Here is an 18,133-nt window from a genome sequence, read left to right on the forward strand (position 1 = left end):
GTTTTGACACGCATACGCCAGTTTAAATCAGCCTATTCCTAATATTTAACATATTTAAAGGTTATAAATCAATGTTATGGTGAATATACATTGTTTTCAATAATTGAGAAAGAAATTATGAGATTTGTTCATATTTTAATTTTATGGTATCTTATCTATCCTTATATGGGCAGTTTACACGCCTTATTCACCCATCTTTTTTGAATAATTTCTCAAATACGTTTTACAGAGATTTACTCTTTTTACTATAAAATATATTAACCATCTACAAAATTTATGTACATACAACATCAGTATATGCTTCATTGTGAAAGACAAATAAACGGGGTTACATATATTTACCATTCCCCATCCATAGGCGTCGGAACCGGGGGGGGGGGGGGGGGCTAGGGGGGGGGGGGGCTTAGCCCCCCACTTTTTTTGCAAAGTTATACCTAACCATTAGAAACATAGCATGATAGAGGGTTCAGCCCCCCCCCCCCCACTTTTTCTCGCAGGAAAGATTATTGTTCCTAAATTAACCTTAAAAGATTGAGAAGTTGGATTAAGAAGCATACTAGCCCCCCCCCCCCACGGATTAGGAATTTCATGATTTTGGAAAACAAAATTGAGTAAGTAAGGTATTTTTTCTTTTGTAAGTATAGGTATACTCCCCCCCCCCCCCCCCCCCCAACCCCCACGGATTAGGATTTCCATGATTTTGGGAATTACTTTTTTCTCAATATTTTTGAGGATTAGTCTAGCCCCCCCACTTTCAATTTGCTTCCGACGCCAGTGCCATCTACTGATTGTTGAGAGCATATAAACCCCCCCCCCCTTTACATTCGTTTTCAAAGTTTCCCGCCAAAAGTAAGCGAACTCTTTTGCGTTCGAAGGTAAACAGGAAGTGACAGATCACCATTTTGCAACAGATGTATTTCAGAGTCAACGAAAGTATTCGTACGGAAAAGCGTAAAATTCGCAACAAATTTTGTCAGAAATGGCCAAGAGACACTTTCCATTTTCAGTGATGTATCTTTCTATCAACTCTTTCTCGTTTGGCTCTACGGTTTACAGATAAAGAAGCATGTTTTGCAAGGGAAGTGGATTAAATGCATAAGGATCAGAGATCGACTCGCGCTGGCCAAGAAGGGAGGATGCTGAAAATATCGTCATTTACATGACTCCATTGTGGATCACGAAAATTGTTAATTAAGTTTATTTCAAATGACATGTTTTGTTCACAAATTGCAAAGATGTAGTAAGCTAAGAGACATTTGTACTTGAAGTACTTAATTGCGAAGGAAATGAAAATTGCTCTCATAAGTCAGATTAAAGATATTTGAATCCCTCTGATAATGTAGACTTTTCACTTAAAAACAAAATGGGTGATCCACACAACCGAAAAAATTTAGCCGTTAATCGATTGAGGAATCAATTGAAGAAGAAGAGAGAGTCTTTGGCAGACCAGTTTGAGTTTAAAATGTACATTGTATTTCACTTCAAAGAACAGGTAAAACACAATGTTTTTGAGTGTTTACTTACTGTAGATTCTTAATTAAACGCAAGGAATTAATATCTGCGTAAAATTGCAAGAAGCACATCTCGCGAATTTTGAAATCTCGCTTTTATTTTTCGGACGCGTAAACTACATGAAACTATGATAAAAATCGTCATTTGCGATTTAATGTTCTTGCCATTTGATGGATAACGGTTGAATCGCGGAATTAAGTACAAATTTAGTATTAAGTGTAAAATAAGGAATCTACAGTAATGTTTTGACACTCTTTGTTTAGGTTGGATTTTTAGTGAAATAATTTTTTAAGAAAGTGAAGACTGTAACAGTATAGTATAGTATAGTATAGTAATTAGTAAATTTATTAAGAGACAAATGTATATTGAAAAAGCAAGTTAAAACTAAAATCTACTGCTGTGTTAATTCATTTACTTTAAATGATAACATGTTCAAGTCGCTTAGATAGATTAATCACACTCATTTTACTTTGTATTTAAAGAAAAAGTCACCAGCCCTATTTGAAGTTTCTGAAGTTGTGCCAGTCATGACTAACAATTATGAAGACTGCATTCTTAAAGGCGTCCAGGTTTGTAGATAACCATAAAAACTGATTTGTATTCAAACAAAAAAAATTTCAACCTGTAATCTTGATATCATGTCTACAATTCAATTTTTTAGCAATACAATAATAAAACAATATTTTATGTTAATGACCATGATTAATACAGTAAGCAATAAAGATGCAGGGAGGGTGGTTATGTGTTAAGTGAAGAGTTGTAAGTATAAAGTTAAGTCTTGAGAACAATTGACCAACAAACAGAAATAAACAAGAAATTGTTGATTTTAATCTAAATAACAAGCCATACAGGTACATTGTATTACATGCTAACATGCATATGAGTTTATACATGTATTTCTACAAAATGTTGTATATTGATTTGATTTCAGGATAAAGCCTACTCATTTGAAAGTTCCCAGGAACTGCTTGAAAAAGACATAGTTCAGCTCCATGCACCTCGCTGGCATCCACTCAGACGCGTATGTATTTGTTTTATAAATGGGCTGTGTTCAAAATTCCTCAGCTGCAGGGATTGATGACTACAATGTAGGTGTATAGAATGCACTGTTCGAATTATTGCTTGTTATTGCAAAACTAGGTTATTTTTTATAGTGGCTGCAGAGATCTAGAAAGGCTTTAAGCTTTTACAATTTAAAACCCAGCCCTAGTGAAATTTATGTTCTGAAATGGGTATTATAAAAAGATATCAAATTTTCTACTTAAGAAGTAGTTTATCAGATACTTTCTATAAAGATTTTATGCATATATATTGATTATTGTTTGTTAAAGGGACTTGGACACGATTTAAGATCAAAAATTTTATTTTTATTTTTTATGTATAAAAATACAAACAAAGAATTATGAACTCTGTATCTTGCTTATAATTTGATATTTGACTTTCATATTTTGACATAGAATTATAAACTTCTATATTTATCTGTATAAACATTGAAAACGGAAAAATAAAATTTGAGAAATTTTAAGTCAAACCGTGTCCAAGTCCCTTTAAAAAATGGGACAAACACGCACATGAAAATCATCTTTAGAATCTTTTTTTCAAAGGATATCCTTGGCTGTACAACAGATGTGGATTTTCTTCTGTGGCCAAGAAATGACATAGAAAAAATTGAAGGAAGATTGTTTTCAAGATGGAAAGGAGAAGACATGAGTTTTAAACCAGTCATGGTAAGGCATTATGTTTACTTGTAATACTGGTACATGTACCGGGTAGGCGGGTACTTGAACTTAGGCCTGAGAATCATGAAGCAATCTTAGACTAACTAAACACTGTCTTAATGGCTCATGATTGAAATCATTGACAATTGAAATGCTAAAAGTCTCTGGATATAAGAATTTCAAATGATAAATAGTTATTGTATGAATGACTGAATTTTTTATTCAATTGTTTCATGATTCTGAGGCCAGATCATTTGATTACCAGAGAAATATCACTTTGTAAATCAGCTAGTAGACTAGTGTAGAAGTCCTTCAGAGTCTGAGGATAGAAATTTAATGATTTGGTCATAAGGATTAGTAGATTTACATTAAACAACCTATTTACACCACTCATGGTTGGTTAAGCTTTATTTCTTCTCCATCAACTGGTGGTGAAGGGTAGGGAAGTGTAACCAACCCTGGGTTTCCAACATTTTATTAATACATTCAAAATGAGTCCTCAATATTGATAATGAACATCTTTTATTAAGAACAAAATGCATGATTGGGGTTTATAAATATGATTTCAGGAGGATTTTGTGTACTTCCATGAAGACTATGACAAACAACTAGCTCGTTTGGTCAACAAGAAGGAGAGATCAGCATTGATTATCAATGACCCCAAACAGTCCATGTTTTTGTTTTTGGATAAGCATCATATCCAGGTAAAAATATGAATTATGGTCAAATTAATTTTTTTTCAGTAAGTTTAATGTTATTTGAAAGTGCAACCTGTTTCATCAACTGATAAATTGAAGACTTACTAACACGCTTCTAAAAACTGAATGAAATTTTATGTGATTGTTGATCACTTAGATGTGTTCATACCAGTACAGCCTGTGAAGAAACAAAATGATTTTATTTTTAGACAACTACAAACAAAATGACTGTGTTTAAGCTGTCCAGTGTCTGCCTATATTTACCACAAGTAAGATTGCTCTCTAGTTTTTGTCCCCCGCCGCAACGCGGAGCGGGGACATAGAAATGCCGGGCGTCCGTGGGTCCGTGCGTCCGTGGGTCTGTGCGTCCGTCCGTCACACTTTTTTGTAAGCGCTCTCATGCCTGCAAATTTTGACGGATTTTCATTAAATTTATACCAAATGTTTATACCACTATTACCTTGGTCAAGTTCGAAAATCAGCTTTGGTCGATACTTTTTGTTGGAGTTATGGGACTTTGACTGCAATAATGACTCTGTTTTATCCAAAAATTGACCTTGTAAGCGCTCTCATGCCTACAAATTTTGACAGATTTTCATTAAATTTATACCAAATGTTTATACCACTATTACCTTGGTCAAGTTCGAAAATCAGCTTTAGTTGATACTTTTTGTTGGCATTATGGGACTTTGACCACAATCATGACTCCGTTTTATCCAAAAATTGACCTTGTAAGCGCTCTCATGCCTACAAATTTTGACGGATTTTCATTAAATTTATACCAAATGTTTATACCACTATTACCTTGGTTAAGTTTGAAAATCAACGTTAGTCGTTACTTTTTGTTGGCGTTATGGGACTTTGACCACAATAATGACTCCGTTTTATCCAAAAATTGACCTTGTAAGCGCTCTCATGCCTACAAATTTTGACAGATTTTCATTAAATTTATACCAAATGTTTATACCACTAATACCTTGGTCAAGTTCGAAAATCAGCTTTGGTCGATACTTTTTGTTGGCGTTATGGGACTTTGACCACAATAATGACTCCGTTTTTTCCAAAAATTGATCTTGTAAGCGCGCTCATGCCTACAAATTTTGACGGATTTTCATTAAATTTATACCAAATGTTTATACCACTAATACCTTGGTCAAGTTCCTAAATCAGCCTTGGTCGATAGACTCGATACTAGTATACTGCTTGACCGGCGGGGGACCCTGGAATTCTATTCTTGTTCTCTATTAATTTTATATGTTGTACTTTCTATTTTGAAACAAAACAAAAAGGCGTTTATTTATTTACTGTGACCTTTGTCATTTCATAAAAGTCATAAACAGTCTATAAATACTGCTATTGCCTATTGATCCCTCCTCTTCTTCATAAAGAATATCAAGAATCTTTATGACCCACCGGCCATAGGTGTGTTGTGGCCTTGAGATGAAATTTTTATAATGTCATTTATGTCAAAATAAATAACTACTTATAGGTATATTTTTTTGTTATTGACAGAATCAGCTGACGTTGTGGGGCCCTGGTACAATCAATGATTTCCTGTCAACCCATCTCATGTGATGTCAGCTTCAAGGGCTCACTAGTGTTAAGTGAAGCCCTTGCTCTTAATAGTTGTCAAGAATTTAGACAGTTTTTGATTGTCTTTGTTAAAATTTGCTTTTCAGGTTACATTTCTTATAAAAGAAATATTCATGGATACGTTTGCTTCATGTGAAAGGCTGAAGTTAAGGGGATGTACCTGTTTTTTGTTTTTTGAATTTTTTAAAAGTGATTTATTTGCAAACATTTTGAGGAAAAACTCGCATTGCTTTTGATATCACCTTTTATTTCAATACTGCTGTTTATTTTTCTACACTGTAAAGTATTTCTGCATTCTCTTTTCTTTTCTATGTTAGATAATCCAACAATTAATGTCCCTCTGTGAAGTATTCATTTGCTCTATACAACAAAATTTACAGAATCAGCTAAAGCCTCAAACTCGGTGTGTTTTTTCTGTTATTTGGAGTTTTCTCCTTGATTTTATGTTTTTGTTTGCTCAGAATTATTATCTTTGTTCTATCATTGCAAATTTGATTTTCATACAAATAGCCCCCTGATTATGGAAAATGTTGTTGAAAGATCATCCAAAATGAATGAAGTCACAAATAGAGTTGACATTTCAATTAATATGTAAGAATGATTCTATAGCATGATGAAAACAAAATAGTTAGTTTTCACAAAGTTACAAGAAGAGGAAAGCTCTGACAAAGAAAATTGTTCTTAGTGAGGTACAGTCACATTTTCATGATTTGAGAGGAGAGATTTTGTAATATCTTTGATATTCTAAATTCCAATTCTTTTATCTCTCGTACTTCTTGTGGCATAGGAATAAGGATGCTGCTTGAGGCCTTGAGCCTAGCATTGCTCAAAGTGGATTCCATCATGAAAGTGTTGATTTTATTCAGGATACAGTTATTATTTCTGTAGAATGAACTACATGAAACCAGTCATCAAATTTCCTCATTTCATTCTTCTGTAATTGCTTTTATTTGATCTTGCTGATAATAAAAGGGAACTTCCAACAACTTACACGCACATTATTTTCTTTTTTCTCTCGTAGAAGTGAAAGCGTTTGATTATTTCTAATTATACCCGCACTTTCTAAAGAAAGTTCGGGTGTATTGTTAGTTACTGTATTAAATTTCCAAATTGCCAAAAAGTTGTCTTGAACTTAAAATCACAAACACCTAGATGATAAAAAGTTGAAAAAGGAAAAAATTAATCTCATTGGAGATACCATGTTCAAACAAGTGGGGCAGCGACAAGCGTCAAGTCGCACACATAGATATTATACATGTACATTATTATATCGTTGAAACGTAAATATAACATGACAGATTTAATTTTGTATTCAAAATGTCGTACATGATACAGGAGCTGAATGTATAATTAGCTTGAATACATAGCTATTTTCTTACATTAAGGTACATAATCTCGGAAATAAGGAAGATAATTCACTGAGATGAAATATTGAATTTTGAATTTCTTTCCGTACAAGGTAAAAAAAAATTCTGCAATTTTATTCTATCTTTGAATTTCTTGAAAAATCATCGGGAAAGCTAAAGTTTAACGGAGTGTTCACATGCAGTAGGATGACAAACTTATAATCTTCCTCTATGATGTAAGATCATGTTGAAACAGTGAACATTTGTACAGCAAAAGTCCCATGCTAAAGCAGACGGACGGATTTTAATGAATTTTCAATTCAGATGCCGGATTTGCCTAACTAAAACAGATCATTAATAAGACAATGAATGAAGTATGCGATCGGAATCACAATCGCCAAAATACCACTAAATTTATAAGCATCCGAGTTGGCTGTTTCTAGAATAGAAGGAATCGTTTTGAGAAAAAACTTGACATCATTTCCTCTATAGTCCATTCCAACTGTCATATTCAGTTTATTCAACTGTAAAAACTGCCTTCCGTTTGCATCATATTGCGGCCACTCCTCTTTTGCATCACCCGGAGCATTTGGGTTTCTGAAAATACAATTTGCAGTTTTAAAAAATCATATCTTAGAGAGATAGAACTATTTTAACAAGAGCTTGGACTTTGGGTAGTTGTGTCAAACAGCACTGTGACGTAGGCCTGTCTATTTCATTGCTGGCCACTCAGCCATGGCTCTTTGAAATCAACAAGATTTGTCTGGCTTTTGAGCTAAGACTACGCAATCGGTGCATATTTCGCTTGAAACCGCGTCATTTTTAAGTTGTTCTGACGCAAGAGATAAATAGCTACGCCCTACTAAAAGTCCAAGGTCTTGTTAAAATGGTTCTATATGTAGTAAGAGGGAAAGGGAGATAAGGAAGAAGACTCACCCATATTTAGCAAAGTTTGTCCACTGAACACGCATTCTCTTGGCAAGCTTATGGTCAGACGCATCAATAGTAATGTTTGGTTTAAGTATAGGCATGAATTCCAAAAAGAACAGATAAATAAGATCCGTTGCATGTCCTGCGCCTTGGTACCATGGTGGAAATTCCTCGGCGTCAAAGATAAAAGGTAAACTCCACTCGGAAAACACAAATTGGTAGGACTTGGCAATCTTATTGTCAGAAGCATGGACAAGCAGAATCTCCACGGCAGGAGAGAGAAAGAACATGTCTGTGTACATGTTGACGGCCTGGCGACTGGTCTCACTCTGGTCGTCTGCTCTGCCATACCGTCTGCACATAGCCTCTGACACTTTATCATTTCCTTTGTACGTTTCGGTAACTATTCCTTGTATGAAAACATTACAGAAAACATGGTAAGGGATACCATCAGTTATAATGTTAAATCCGTAGGTGGATTGAACAGCTTTCCCCATTCTCAGTAGAAGAGAACCCTCGCTATCTGCCGTACCGACCATTATGTCTATTGTACGGAAAAAATCTAGCTCTTCTGAACCTTTGTCAGCTAGCATCTCTGGAATAGTCCTTTTGAAAAGTTCCTCATCAACCACAGGGCCAACCGGAAGTAGGGTCGAATCCGCATTGGAGATAACGTTACCAGTAGCATTAACTAATGTGGACATAGTGACTTGTTGCATGCATTCAAACGAAGCTCTTGGATTTACTTGGTTATATGGACAACCGAACTGGCCTGCAATTGCTCTTTTTGAATCCGCAGGATCGTGTTGAAAAGCGAACACAGAGTTAGCAACGCCACTTTGCATGATCGCACGCTTAAACAGACCCTTGTTTCTTGGAATTAGCGATAACAATGACACACTCATCCCGCCTGCCGATTCTCCAAATATTGTCACCTCCTCTGGGTTCCCTCCATAGTCCTCGATATTATTCTTCACCCATTCAAGAGCCAAGATTTGATCCCAAATTCCATAGTTTCCTTTCAGAAACCTGTCACCGAAAGACAGAAATCCTTCCAGTCCAAGCCGGTAGTTTATTGTAACCACGACCACGTTTCCAACGTTTGCTAAAGCGCTTCCGTCATAGCTTATAGCGCCCCCTGCCGTGTAACCACCGCCGTGGATCCACACCATCACTGGGAGCTTGCCTGTTACATTAACTGGGGTATATATATTCAGTATTAGACAGTCCACGTCCATTCTGAACATACCCAGGAATCTGGTATAAACTTGTGGACACAATGGAGAAAAGTCATATCCATTCCTGGTTTCATTCCAGCCCCCAAACGGTTCCGGTTTTGCGAACTTTCGAGTTCCAATTGGCGCTTTCCCATAAGGAATGTTATAGAATATTCTGGCGTTTCGGAAATCTGTAAAGCCGATGATAGTTCCAAGTCTTGTTCGTAAGGTTATTTCTTTTTTATCTTGATCCATTTGGGAACTTGACAGAAATATCAATGTTGCAAAAACCAATATATGCTTTAAATTCATCTGAAAAATACAGATGGGAAAAACATTACTTTTCATACACATAGTTCTTGATTTTAAAAAAATGTGAATGAATTGATAAACGTCTACAGGTCAGAAGAATAATAACCTGTATGATTTATAAACTTTTCCTGATTTTTTAAAACGTTGATGATGCTGTTGGCAGTTTTGGTTGCACTCATGAAATCTGTCACAGCAGCTTAATTATACACCCCTTCTTTCAATTACACTTCGAATAAGATTACATGTATTCTTTTTGGATTGATGTTTTGAGTCGCCATTAAATATTCCTTGAGTAATTTAGCATGTTCGCAAACGTGGAAGATGCCATGTTTCTTTTGCACTAAAATAGCTACATTGGACGATAAAATTCACTCCGTAGACAACACATTTATAACATACAGCTTACTGTGTGGCCACCGTATTAACCCCTGCCCTGGTGTAAATAAATTACCGGTATTGTGCAATTAGGTCACTATTTGATCTTTAATATACACCCATCATCTCAAAAGTAGAACACATATTTCTTTCTTCAGACTCATGTAACCAAATACTATATACGTGTATGTCCCTTTTCACAATTTTTGTCGTTAATGTTTTGTGCTAAATGAACCCAATTTGACCGCTTTTAGTGTATGAACATTTTTTGCTAAGTGTGTGGCTATGTAAATCATCAAGATGATTTTTTTTATGTCATAAGAGGAGACATTTGGTACGAGATAAAATTCTTGACTTTTCTGATTTATTATTTACCTCCATTCTGCTGTCTATTTGTCGTTAACAAAGCATTGCTATCACTCGGGGTCTGTAAAAAAAGAAAACACCCAAAAAGTTAAGGCATAATGAAAAAAAATTATATTTAAGAAGTATGATGGTAACATAAAATACGGGGAGGGGAGTGTTACACATGCTGCGCAAAAAATTAAATCTAATATCATAGTTGTTAGATTTTATGTTACATCAAAATTTTAAAATCACTAGTCTACTTATTCTCTGATTTTTAACATTGATACACCATTGTTTCATTGTTATTAGTTTTTATTTCAAAAGGGAATTAAAAAAAAATCAAATTACATTTAGAGGTAATTTCAGTTTTGGCATATATGAGGATGGATCGGAGGGGGGTGGAATGGGGAATTTCAATAGACATCTATAGCTAGATCACATTGTGCAGTTTCATAAGGGCAACTGATAAACATTAAATCAACTGTAAGGACTAATCTCTGATACTGGATAAAGAGGCAGACAGATATGGTAGTACATATAAACTACTGTCAAGTGTCAGATTCATTTCGTATCGTGATAATATAAGCGCGACTCGAGATTTTATATTTGTAACATTTAAGTACGCGAAATGTAGTACATGTACATACAATTAATTATTATACATGTTCAATTCGAGCTAAGACTAGCAATCTGGTGCATATTTCACTTGAAACCAGCGTCATTTTCAACTTGTTTTGAGCAAGAAATAGAAAGGTAAAACCTATAACGAAAGTCCAAGGTCTTGTTAAAATGGTTCTAATACATGTTCTAGTATAAACTTCCTAATGGCGACTGTGAAAACAATAGATGAGTTACTTTATAGTAACCGTGCAAATCTGGAGTACTTTCTCCCTAGACCATATATATCTTCCCAAAACCATTTAAAACAAATTATGTAGTTAATCAAAATATCATAGTAATGAAACACAGTTATTGATTTAAGAAATAAAGAGAGTTAGAAAAACAATACAATAACAACCTCACCGAGTTCTCGTGCACCAGTGTACAGGATTGCACACGCCGAACATTCCAACAAAAAACTAAAAATAAGAGGCTGGTAGAAGTTGCAGACGACAACATAGGGTCTTGCTTCTACTCTCTCACTCTCTCTCGAAAAAAAAAACCAAACCCGAAGTAATGTTCAGTATACAAACGAGCAAGCCATTTAGGTCGCCCAGGGATCATTAATTTCTCGAAACAGCCATATGTCAGCAGCTGGACGCTCTCTGTCAAAACAATCGTGTTAAAATGGCTGACTGACTGTCATCGTCCCACGAGGCTGTTCATCATAATGCTTTATAATTAGTCATCAAATAAAATGTCGGAATTACAAAGGGCAGGAAGCTTATCGTATTGTTAGAATGCTGTAAAAACCAAAAATCATTGTTTAAATTCTATCGATACTGTTGGATACTTTATGTATTTGGAATAGCATTATATGACTACCTTACTTTAATTACTTTATTTGCTGCAATCCAGAAAAAAATAATTTCACAGTTTTGTGTAGTTTTAGACATTTTTGCGGTTTTCCCGATATATTTCAAAATCTCTAAAGTTTGACTAGCAAGGTAAAGGTCAAGATATGGGCCCACTTTATTTGTGTCGTGGTAAACTGACAGGCCCTACCTAAATCTCATTACAATCACAATTACAATCACAATTCATATAACTAAATGGTCTTTTGTGAGTATGCTATGAAAACTAAATTTGAATATGACATACATTTCACATGTATACACAGCTGAATTGCTTATTTCTGCAAAGCGTTAAAACGTTCATCCATAACAAAAGTACTACCAGTGTACTAGTACCGGTATTACTTGTCAATGAGAAATATTGAATGTATGTCAACAAGCCGGAGAAAGAAAAACATTCATGGCAATGGTATATTAAGGTTGTTTTTTAGTTGTTGATATATATTTGACGAAACATTTTTTCCAGTAACAATAATTCCGATTACGCGAAAAGACATGTAGAAACATTTAAAAAGCAATATTTTTCAACAATTTCTAATTGTCTCATTTATAAATAAATTTTATTATTCTTAAATTCTGTGAACTTTTCGTCATACATGTATTTGAGTGAAATATTTTATTTAATTAAGTGACCTTTAATTCGTTAATCATAATTTCTAACATGGACTAAAATGCGGTCATGTTTTATTTAAAAGTACTTACAACTAGACTTTCGTATAGTGATAAGTTAATAGTAACAAAACTGTTCATAGGGCAAAGAATAAATTAACACATTTTTGAAATACTGATTATACCAGGAACGTTAAGTATGTCTCTGACAATACCAAAATTGTTGAAAAACAGTTTTCATTCCTATATTATAAGCAATATTGTCTAGAAAAATTTGCAAAACTTGATCACTTCTGTCCATATAATATTGTGCAAGAATGGTGGCAGTTGCGTGCCGCGCTAAAATTATGTACGACCAGGGACCATTGACACTGTACTAGAATATATACTTCCTTCCGATGACTATTAAATAATGGAACAGTCAGTTAATGAAAAACAGTAATTGTCAGTTTGATTGAAGACGATATACCGATATTTTTTTCTCCGTAAATGAATAAAAAGCCCCAATGCTTTGATAGTACTAGTTTTTGGTTTCTTTTACTGGCGAATAGGAATTCAATGCTAAAGAGATTCAAACGTCAGATGTCTGTGGTTTTAATAACGACTACAGACTAAATAATTTGTATGAAGTTATATCTTTTCCATCTTTCAAAGTTACAAAACGATATATATGTAAGGGCGAATCATTTTTTTAATGTTTTTTTTTTTAATTTAGTACCTAAACACCATGGTATTAATGAAAAAGTTAAGTGATGATAAAATGATTATCAAAAGAAATAAAATATCAGTCTCTAATTTTTTGGCGCCACTCGTATCCGAATCGGAAATGAGGTTTGGAATAGTCTGCAGCCAAAACTTCATTTCGTCCCTGCGGTAGTCAGTCCCCACACCCATTTCATGCTTGCTCAACTTCATGTAGTTTTTAGAGGCATGGGTGAATACTGACCACACCGGAAGTCCAGCCGAGTTCGGATTCCTAATAAGGAAAAAGTAGACAGAAATCATAAATAATACATGGATATTCAAATCTCAATACATTTATTCAAGAATTATGTAGCTTCTGTACGATTTAACTGTTAAACTAGATTTTCGTTGCAAACACGTTTACACCCCCACCTTCCCCGACATCAATAATGGTTTTCTTCCCCCCCCCCCCCCCCCCCCAAAAAAAAACAACAAACCCATCGGCTGGTAAGATGACTGTTTTTCCTTATAATAATAAACTTAAGTTCGCTACGTAGAGACCTTAATCTAGGTGGCATTATTTACCAAGACGCGTAAAGTGCCGAATCCTCCATTAAAATCAAAATAAAAATGATCTGGTTTTTAAAATTACATGTAATTGCATTCGCAGAGATAATAATAAAACCCTTTTCATCAACTTAAAAATTTAACCTTACCCAGATTTTGCAAAATTTGTCCAATATTTTCGCATTTGATGAGCCAGTAAACGATCAGAGTCGGATATCGTGACATTTGGAAGAATTCTATCGAAGTACTCCATAGTAAACAGATAGTACAATTCTTCCGCGTGACTGGGTCCTTCGTACCAAGTCGGTTCTGGTACGAGCTTGAAAGGAAGAACTTGGTTGTACATGAATTGGTAGGTTGATGATTCAGAATTGACATGCGCATTCAAGGTATACGTGGCGTCCGATATAAAGAACAGATCACTATATACGTCCAGTACTGCCCGACTCTGTAAAGTGGCGTTGTCTGCAACGTAGTATTCTTGGCATATTGCCTGGGACACTTTTCTATTGTTTTTAAAGTAGAAGTTAGCTATGTTTGGACTCATTACGTCGCAAAGATACTGATGCGAAAGCCCAATGGACACGTTGATGTTCTTGTCCTTTTGATATTGCACGTTGTTTCCAAGCATGGAGAGATAAAGAGATCCTTCCATACGACAGTTTCCTACCATTAAATCTAAAGATTGAAAGAACTTATAAGCTTCGGTTGTCTTATTGGACATGAGCTCTACGGGTGTTCGGACGAGCAGGTCACCGTCAATAACAGGACCGAAGTACAGACAGTTCATTCTGTCTAAATTGCACAGTCGTTCACTGACCATTGTGCTCTGTGTAAGTATTGCATCGGCAGGTTTTTCGAGGAGACAGTTCATCAAAATAGTTGAATTAGTTGTTTGACATCCTAGAGCTTTTGCCGTTTCAATTGTTGCTTCCACAGGACTTCCAAGAGTAAGTAAGGAATTGGCAGTTCCACTCTCGTGAATCGCACGACGAAACAGACCTTTGTTTTGAGGGATAAGCGATAACAGACCTACACTGAAGCCCCCTGCAGATTCTCCAAAAATTGTTATATTATTTGGGTTCCCGCCATAGTCGGCAATGTTCTCTTTGACCCATTTTAAAGCTTGAATTTGATCGAGAAGTCCATAATTTCCTTTGGTAGTCTCATCTCCAAGTGACAAAAATCCAAAAAACCCGAGCCGGTAATTGACAGTAACGACGATAACGCCCCCCTCTACCGCTATCATACTGCCATCGTAGAAGGAAGCGGTACCAAAAAAGTAGCCACCGCCGTGGATCCACACCATGACTGATTTCTTGATCGACGGAGAGGTGGCGAAGGGTACGTAAATATTTAACTGCAAACAGTCCTCCGACGTTCCGTACCAAATCGTGAAGGACGAGTTCACATCCTGAAAACACGATGGGCCGTACTTTGTAGCGTCAAGTGTTCCGTTCCATTGTCCGTACTCAACCGGTTGCCTGAATCGCAAGTCCCCGACTGGAGGTTTGGCAAAAGGAATATTTAGAAACTGGTAAACTGTGTCATTGTTTTGTCCTGCGGTTGTTTTACGTCCGGTTACTCTACCTAATTTTGTTTGAATTGTTTCTGATTGGAAGGCTTCTAAGGTCCATGTTGAAACCAGTAGCAAAGAAATCACAAGTAGCTGTAATCCAGATACAAACCCGACGCCCATCTTAAAGAAAAGTAATATTGTATAATTAAAGTGGAAATGCAGTATATATCATATTATCAACGGTGACATCAGAATGCAATAAGATCCGGGTAATCCTACAATAATATTTGTTTATTTTTAGATAAAAAGTCGTTTGCCCACAAAAAGCATTTAAAAAGATAGAATGACAAAATACTACGCAGCGGAAATGAGCTTGGGTATTGCATCGTGTATTTTTTAAAAAGCAATTTCAAAAAGTAACATTCCATAAAGTTAATGGGTAATGAATGCTAAACATAGGCGTCGGAACGGGGGGGGGGGACTTAGCCCCCCCCCCCCCCCACTTTTTTTTGCAAAGTTAGACTTAACCATTAGGTACATAGCATCATAGGGGGTTTAGCCCCCCCCCCCCCCCCCCCACACACACACTTTTTCTCGCCGGTAATGTAATTGTTACTAAATTTACCTTGAAAGATTGAGAAGTTGGAGAAATAGGCATACTAGAGAAGTTGGCGAAATAGGCATACTAGTTAGATTGAGAAGTTGGAGAAATAGCTAGGCATACTAGCCCCCCCCCCCCCCCCCCCCAGGAATTTCATGATTTGGGAAAAAAAAAATTGGGTAGGGAAATTTATTTTCGGAAGTATAGGTTTACTCCCCCCCCTCCTCCCCCCACCCCCCCCCCCCCCCCCCTACGGATTAGGATTTTCATGATTTTGGGAAATAGGTTTTTTCCTCAATATTTCTGAGGATTAGTTTAGGCCCCCCCCCCCCATTTTCAATTTGCTTCCGACGCCAGTGCTAACAATGCGACCCTTTCGAAGCGGAAGGCATTTATCTCTATGTTACCGTTTTATTTTTGCTAAAAAAGTATTCACACAGAATACACATAAAATCTCTGCGGAGCTATAACCCCACAATCAAATGTATTCGTTTCTGAATATAATTATGAAAAAAAGATTAAACACATGTATTATACAGAGTAAAACTCAGATATATTTTGTAAAGTTATGTTTGCTATGTACCCGAATTTTTTAATGAAAAAACCTAAATTAAACATTTCTCTGTTCAGCTCAATGATGTTAATAGATAACCACTGATAGTCAGACGTATTATCACAAAATCATATCGTAAATGTTGCAATCTATATCTAATATATCGAAATGCTCTAGTTAATACGATGATGTCAGGTAAATAAACATGTGTGATTGTCTTGATATATCGCCCTACGTTACAAATGAACACCTGATTTTATAACATCGCTATATATAGAATATGCACTCCAACTTTTTTTTGCCAAGGATTAATCCGAGCTTAGGTTTCTTTTATTAACAATAACAATCCCCACCTCTCAAAAAAAAAAAAAAAATAAAATTAAATAAAGATCCAAGAAACCCACCACCCCGACCCAAATGCAAGTTCAAATCCAGAACGTCTTATACTTTGTGCTTATAGGTACATGTATGTAGGTCATGGAAAAGTTTTGATAGCTGTCGGTTTTGCATCTTGTTATGTTCGATAAGATTAAAGCAAACTATGTTCAATGATGAAATAAATATTCTATCAAAAGTCAAACACTATTCGTCCTTCATAAGCATAATGACAGAGAAAAAATTATAGCTTACCATCTATTTAGTTGTGTTCAAGACGGCGCCTCAGTATTGAGAGTTTTTACCTGGGCCTTTACCTTACCTCGGCGTAGTTTATTTAAGGTTGTTTACAGATTTCTTCTTTACGACTCAAATGGTATAAATTTTAGTAAAAGTGGCTGTTTCTTGATATTTTTTAAACCGATTATTTTTTTTTTAGGTCAATGGGCAAAATTGAATTGAAAGTAGATCTCTAACATGACACCCCGATGTACCTAGTTACAGCGGATTCTATTTGTGTGATAACACAAAATTATACTTGAAGTTGGCCATGTATCTGATAATCGTAGTTCTAAACTCCGAGTTTTAAGGGGGTGTCACGGTTTTGGTCAAATTTTATTTTCATATTTTTATTATTTACAATGATTTAGAAATACATTTCTAATGATCAAATAAATTTGAGAGTCATTTGTAGAGTTATAAGCAAGATACATGTACAGGGCTCACAATTCTTTGTCATGTAAACAAGGCTCGTGCCCTGTTTTTGTTTACATAGGTTCAATATACCAGTAAAAAATCTTTTTTCAGCGTATTTTTCCATCTTTTTATTTACTAGTATTTTAAGCATAGATAAAAAGTTCCTAACATTCGTTTTAGGTTAAAAACTGAATTTTTTACGTTCAAAAATTAAACAAACACCTTGTTTATAAAGCGAAGAATTTCAAGCTCTGTAACTCGCTCATAACTCAACAAATGACAATCAAATTTCGGTTGCCTATTAAAAATGCCTTTTTGATGCATTGTAAATATTAAAATTGGAAAAATAATTTTTTCTAATCTATAGACTTCAGCAAAAATACAAGAAGGATTTTAAAACTTTCTTGATCTTGAAGGTCATTTTAAAAGTAAGTTTTAGATAAAGGTACTTGTATATTCTGCTGTAGTACTAAATGTTTAATCTATTGAATCAACTTGATCAACCAGGTTACACTTATAACCAATTTAATAAATTATCCGCAATTCACCAGGGACGTTTTATTTTTGACGTAATATGATCCATTGTTTTTTCTTTCAAAGATAAAAAATAAAACCAAAGAAATTAGAATAGGATCTTCAACTCGAATCACAATATATAAAGATCTATAGATAAGTTCCGTTGTTCTATGATAGAACCATCAGCAATTGTACAAAGGAAAGTAAAATGAGAACAATTAGCCCAAATTCAAATTCCGTCATCCTCACAATGTCAGGGGTCCTGAGTCCACTTGTGTCTTTGGTCCCACGGCCACAAGTGGACTCAGGACCCCTGGCATTGTGAGGATGAAATGTCGTATGCATACCATCAAAGGGCTGTCGTATTTATAGCAGTTTAGCTTATTGCGTTTCAGTATTTTTAGTACAACGGTCACAATTTCTACTATGAATAATCACTGATAAAAGTTA

At 35.3% G+C, this 18,133-nt stretch overlaps 3 protein-coding genes across 5 annotated transcripts; 1 reads left to right on the plus strand and 2 right to left on the minus strand.

Annotated features, from left to right (window-relative positions):
* Positions 1 to 867: 867 nt before the first annotated feature.
* Positions 868 to 6,511, plus strand: LOC105336053 (uncharacterized protein C6orf62 homolog). The gene is made up of 7 exons (XM_011440225.4): positions 868 to 1,492; positions 1,995 to 2,081; positions 2,444 to 2,533; positions 3,117 to 3,239; positions 3,800 to 3,934; positions 4,138 to 4,197; positions 5,441 to 6,511. Exons 1-7 carry the CDS (start codon positions 1,364 to 1,366, stop codon positions 5,501 to 5,503), a joined length of 687 nt encoding a protein of 228 aa, XP_011438527.1. The 5' UTR covers positions 868 to 1,363; the 3' UTR covers positions 5,504 to 6,511.
* Positions 6,512 to 6,885: 374 nt separating this feature from the next.
* On the minus strand, positions 6,886 to 11,369 carry LOC105336054 (fatty acyl-CoA hydrolase precursor, medium chain). Of its 2 annotated transcripts, none has more exons than XM_011440227.4 (4): positions 11,073 to 11,369; positions 10,077 to 10,128; positions 7,804 to 9,326; positions 6,886 to 7,464 (listed from the first exon to the last, which is right to left on the minus strand). In XM_011440227.4, exons 2-4 carry the CDS (start codon positions 10,080 to 10,082, stop codon positions 7,209 to 7,211), a joined length of 1,785 nt encoding a protein of 594 aa, XP_011438529.3. In that variant the 5' UTR covers positions 10,083 to 10,128; positions 11,073 to 11,369; the 3' UTR covers positions 6,886 to 7,208. The 2 variants fall into 2 exon arrangements, with proteins under 2 accessions (XP_011438529.3, XP_011438528.3); XM_011440226.4 differs by having other exon boundaries at positions 11,068 to 11,369.
* A 1,380-nt stretch (positions 11,370 to 12,749) lies between these two features.
* Positions 12,750 to 16,951, minus strand: LOC105336052 (fatty acyl-CoA hydrolase precursor, medium chain). Of its 2 annotated transcripts, XM_011440224.4 has the most exons (3): positions 16,727 to 16,951; positions 13,573 to 15,122; positions 12,750 to 13,148 (listed from the first exon to the last, which is right to left on the minus strand). In XM_011440224.4, the coding sequence occupies exons 1-3, from the start codon at positions 16,727 to 16,729 to the stop codon at positions 12,884 to 12,886; spliced, it is 1,818 nt and encodes a 605-aa protein (XP_011438526.3). In that variant the 5' UTR covers positions 16,730 to 16,951; the 3' UTR covers positions 12,750 to 12,883. The 2 variants fall into 2 exon arrangements, with proteins under 2 accessions (XP_011438526.3, XP_065921841.1); XM_066065769.1 differs by lacking the exon at positions 16,727 to 16,951 and having other exon boundaries at positions 13,573 to 15,235.
* Between the last annotated feature and the right edge of the window lie 1,182 nt (positions 16,952 to 18,133).

The sequence above is a fragment of the Magallana gigas genome, chromosome 7 (genome assembly GCF_963853765.1).
Source record: "Magallana gigas chromosome 7, xbMagGiga1.1, whole genome shotgun sequence".
NCBI lineage: Eukaryota > Metazoa > Mollusca > Bivalvia > Ostreida > Ostreidae > Magallana > Magallana gigas.

Bases quoted from the DNA above. Each gene is read 5' to 3' on its own strand.
- LOC105336053 (XM_011440225.4), top strand. From the start codon at position 1,364: ATGGGTGATCCACACAACCGAAAAAATTTAGCCGTTAATCGATTGAGG. The intron at 2,082-2,443 runs GTTTGTAGATAA...ATTTGATTTCAG, and splicing joins GCATTCTTAAAGGCGTCCAG to GATAAAGCCTACTCATTTGA. The intron at 3,935-4,137 runs GTAAAAATATGA...TTTTATTTTTAG, and splicing joins TGGATAAGCATCATATCCAG to ACAACTACAAACAAAATGAC.
- LOC105336054 (XM_011440227.4), bottom strand. The intron at 7,465-7,803 runs GTGAGTCTTCTT...TTGTATTTTCAG, and splicing joins ACAAACTTTGCTAAATATGG to AAACCCAAATGCTCCGGGTG.
- LOC105336052 (XM_011440224.4), bottom strand. The intron at 13,149-13,572 runs GTAAGGTTAAAT...TTTCCTTATTAG, and splicing joins ACAAATTTTGCAAAATCTGG to GAATCCGAACTCGGCTGGAC.